Source organism: Corylus avellana, chromosome ca1 (assembly GCF_901000735.1).
Source record: "Corylus avellana chromosome ca1, CavTom2PMs-1.0".
NCBI lineage: Eukaryota > Viridiplantae > Streptophyta > Magnoliopsida > Fagales > Betulaceae > Corylus > Corylus avellana.
The window spans coordinates 16,326,407-16,331,241 of record NC_081541.1 but is presented as its reverse complement, the minus strand read 5'-3'; the positions used below and the strand labels follow the sequence as shown (position 1 = coordinate 16,331,241).

At 32.6% G+C, this 4,835-nt stretch overlaps 1 protein-coding gene across 1 annotated transcript; it reads right to left on the bottom strand.

Annotated features, from left to right (window-relative positions):
• Window positions 1-1,178: 1,178 nt before the first annotated feature.
• LOC132177519 (endochitinase EP3-like) lies at window positions 1,179-2,337 on the bottom strand. Its single transcript, XM_059589885.1, has 2 exons — window positions 1,920-2,337; window positions 1,179-1,585 (listed from the first exon to the last, which is right to left on the bottom strand). The coding sequence occupies exons 1-2, from the start codon at window positions 2,335-2,337 to the stop codon at window positions 1,179-1,181; spliced, it is 825 nt and encodes a 274-aa protein (XP_059445868.1).
• Between the last annotated feature and the right edge of the window lie 2,498 nt (window positions 2,338-4,835).

Below are 4,835 nucleotides of genomic sequence, written 5' to 3'. Positions count from 1 at the left end.
TCCACACCGGGTTCTTGGGTTAATCAACATGAGGAACCGAGAGTAGACACCCATGCCCTATGCCTTATGTGTTTGTCGATTTCCATAGATTTATGCTTTCTTAAAGAACAACTTAGTAGACACCCATGCTAAATCCTTTAAGAAAGAAAAGAATTAAAGTAGACACCCATGCCTAATTCGGTGCTTAGGGAAATCAATAGCTTAAGGAGTAGACACCCATACCCTTAGATTAGCAAACATTAAGTATTTATAATATGATTGGATTATTAGCATATTGTTATATTATCTAAATATGATTAGTGGTAGATATGAATGCCCTACGTTTTATTATTATCAACTCAAAATCAATCTTTGTTTTGTTTTACTTACGGAATTTATTTTAAGCAAAATTTAGCAATCCTTATGGGAATGATCTCGTACTTGCATCATATACTATTAGACTGATCTTGTGCACTTGCGAGTTAAACATACAATTATTTGCCTATTAATTTAGGTAGATATTTAAACAACACGTGACAATTCTATGTGATGACACATGTTACGGAACCTGAGGGAAATACTAAGTTAGTCTTTTCCCGTAAGTCATGTACCTTTTATGGTAGGATTTGAACCCAGGTAAGCAAAAAAAAAAAAAAAAAAAGTGCAAACCCAAGTACTAATAAAGTATTTAACCCTAGATTTTAAACAAGTAACCATAGAAGCAACAACAACTAAGCTAAAGAGATCAGAGTTAACCGCCCAAGGGGGGTGGGGTGCGTGATAGGATGGTACGTGGATGATGAATTATGGATGATTGACAAAGACAGAAAAGGAAAATTGATATTAATAGTTCTCCACTTAAGGTAGGAGTCACCGTTTACAATAAGTGCTGGGATAATTCTTCAATGATAGTTCTTTCTACCTATGTGTTCTTATATAGTTGACTAGAGTTCTAATACAACTACTAGTAGAGTTCTTATACAACTACTACTTTACTATTGAAATATTAGGATAGAATACTACTTCCACTAGTGCTGATATATAAAGATAGGTTACTAATATACTACTTGCTGAAAGAAAAAATTACTCCTCCTCCTCTTAGGCTAATGCTAATCCATGCATCTTGGATTAGCATTCCTACTCTTACAAGAACTCTTGTTGTGAAGGATCTCATCAGGACGCTAACGAACTATGTTATACTAGCAAGTGAGATTGTTGCCAGGAGAAACATTAAGTTGTTTACAATATTCAATGTAATACGCAACACGCTTTTTTACTCTTGCAGGGTTTCGCCCATCACATTCAAGGTTATTAATGGCTCGAATTGTTTTCCCAAATCCTTCGCCAATGACGGGGTGAACAAATTTCATCCAATACCATAAGGCTGTCTTAAATGAAATAACAGGATCATTTGTCACGGTTTCAGGAGAGTTTAACCCGTCAAACCCAATGCTCTTTCCTGCTGCTCCATAATTGAAATTCCAAGTTAGCTGAAGTGGTCCACGACCGTAATAACGTTTGTTGGCATTGCAGGGATAACTTTTTGTGTATACCTCGTCACAGTATTTCTTGGAGGGACCATCTATCTCCTCTATATAGCAAAAATCTGCACACAAAGAGAAAAGGCAAACATCTTGCTTTAGTTCTTAATTTTTCTATTTCTTGTTTTCTCTATTAATCTAATTCTTATGTCAAGTTAAGGCCTTTTGTACCATGAAATATGTAGTTCATGATAAGAATTGAGGAATATATATATATATATATATATATATATATATATATATATATATATTCCTCAATTCTTATCATGAACTATATATATATATATATATATATATATATATATATAATAATCTATTAAGAATTATAAAACCAAGTTTGGGCACATGTATGCATGTTTGTATGAAATTGATTATGTAGATTAGAGAGAGAGATGTTACGTCCAATCGCATGTGTAACATGGCCAAAGAAGGCTGCAATCTCACGCTTAGAATCATCAACCGAACCAATCCTACCAAATTCATAAAATGAATTGTGAGCATCAAGAAACGCAGCTCGTGTGTAAAATTTCTTTCCAGGACAACTGGCATCGGCCTGATGAATTATCCCATTGAACAATTTTTGTGTCAAAAAAGGCAATGAAACATGATTAATTGGAGGTAAGGTGTAACCAGGACCCTCCTGGCACCCTGTGCCGCAATAGTCTTTGCTAGTGCCGCAATAGCCCCATCGGCTGCAACATTGATGTGTGGCGCAACCACAGTGTTGAGCTTCTATGCATCTTGGCAAGGCCCCTGCTATAATTCCAACTAGGACAAGGGTTAGAACATTCTTTTTCATCATAAAGGCTACTTCCATTTCGAAAAAAGAAAATGTGTGATGGGAAAAATTGAAGTTTGGAAATTGGATATTTATAGTGCAAGTTAAGGTGAGATTTGACTTTTTAATATGAATATGATGAGATTTGACTTTTTAATCTGAATATGATGATTCCCAGAGGGCGTGTCACATCATTAAGAAAGAAAGATCAATGCCAACATTACAAAAGATGAACTAATTAATAAGTATATATGTACATCATTTTGAAATGCGCTCCAATTAACATCTTTAACCAATTAACATCATTTTGATATACGGTCCAATGAGTCCATGTCTTCAGACCAGACAGCTCTTCAATTAGTGTAAGATTCCATCTTCCATCAACTGTTAGATGCTAAAAGACCATCACCAATATATGCCTATTGTTGTTATCATACATAACAATAATAAATAATATGAAATCAAAAAAGAGAGTTAAGACACAAATTTACATGGTTTGGCAAGGTGCCTATCTTCATAGAAAATGCAACTATATTTTTTTATTAATGATTCAAGGTTACAATATTATATATATATATATATATATATATAAGAAAACCCTAATTGTACGGACGTATTTTGGAAACCTCCAAAATATGGGTTTTGGCCAACCATTGGTATTCCAATATCACTCTCTATGCCGGAGAGAATATGAGCTACTAGTTTCAACACATATAATCATTGTATTTTGAATAATTTCCATAAAATATTATAAATTTCCAATAGAAAATATAATAAGTTAAGATCATTATGAGGTCATTTTGTTCAAAAACAAGGACCTAAACATCTGCCTAGTGGCATAATATATATAATAAGAACATAAAATCACAGTATGTAATTTATTGTAACAAGATAATTACTACCTTTAACATCTTCTTGTTCGCATAATATAATCAATCAGGACTTGGAATACTCAGGACAAAAGAAGAAAAGGATTTGGAATAACAATAAGTAGGTGATGAAGATTCTGTGTCTATATATATGAATTTCTATTTAAAATGGGGCCGGCCTTGCTGGAATCACTATCATCGTAACACACACATATTTGAGTCCGATTAACCCAAGAAGTAGCCTTTCATAAGGTCTAATGCATGACGTCCCTTGCTATTAAACAATCGAGTCAAGAGCCAGCAAAATATTCTTAAAAATTGTTAACCTATACCAAGTATGCCAACTTAAAATGTTAACAGCATCAATATACATGTTGTTTTGAAACAAATAAACATAAAAACATCGTTTTGAAATGCGGTCCAACTAACCTCTTCAAAGTGTTGAGAAAGTTTCACTAAATTATAAAATCTTGCACAGAGAGAGAGACCCACGGCCATGGGTCAGGAGGAGACCCGGGTCATGGAGATCGAGGAGACCTTGGGGTGGGTCTCCTCATAGATAATAATAATTTAAAGACATTAAGCATTATTAACAGAATCACTAAATTTTACTCACTAAAATAATTAAAATTACAATTTTTTCTATTTTAACTATTCATTTTTTTAGAGCAATCATCGCAGCCTTACTATTTTAACAATCAATTTTTATTGTTCTTTTTAAATATTATTTTAAAAATTTTGTTTATTCTTTCTCTAACTAATAAAGGATGAGAGAGAAACGGAAAAGAAAAAAAGGGGAGAGATAAACTATTTTTTATTCAATTGGATAGGGAGCACCGTTTACTCACCATTTTTTTTTTCCTTCAAATTGGTGAGGCTGAATATTCTTTTAAGCATTTTCGCCAAATTGCCTCACCAAAACAACCAAAAAAAATAGTTTTGGTGATGCTGCAAATATTGCTCTTATGATATTTTCACACGTATTAAGATCTGTGGCGGCTTTTTTAGAACCTACAACGGCTCAAATGGAGTCATGTCATCGATCCGTGTGAAGGAATTAAAAATCTTATAAACTCCCAAATTTTCAATTTTAGAAAAAGCTGGAGTGAAAAGCTATTAAAGTCTTAGTGTCCGTTTGAGTTTTAAATTTCAAAAACTGCAATTTAAAAATGTGAGATTTGAAAATATAATTTTCAAAAACACAATTAAGTATTTTGTGAAAATCACGGTTTGGTATTTAAAATCGCAGTTTAACATTTAAAATTCTCAGTTTTCAAAAAAAAACCTCCTTACGTGCAATATGAAATCGAATATTTTTTGAGTTCTCAAATCGCAAGTTTTAAAAAATTCAATCCCAAACAATCAATTTTCTGCAATTTGGTTTAAAATCATATTTTTTTGTTTATGAAATTGCAATGCCAAACACACCTTTAATAGTAACTTATTCAAACCATTCTCGTCAAAGCACTTGCTTGTTAAGAATGAAACGAACTAATGAAGTGATTGCTTTTTGGTCTATGTTAGTCTGCTTATGGTTCGTTTGGGATTGCAATTTCAATAAGTGCGCTTTTAAAAATTGTGTTTTTGAAATTGCTACTTTTTAAAATCGTAAAGGCGTTTGGTAAAACATATTAAAATCTATTTTTTATCAAATATTTGTTATGCAAA

Excerpts from the sequence above, each read along its gene's own strand:
- LOC132177519 (XM_059589885.1), bottom strand. The coding sequence starts at position 2,337 with ATGGAAGTAGCCTTTATGATGAAAAAGAATGTTCTAACCCTTGTCCTA. Across the intron at positions 1,586-1,919 it reads TGTTACACATGCGATTGGAC|ATTTTTGCTATATAGAGGAG; the intron begins GTAACATCTCTC and ends CTTTGTGTGCAG.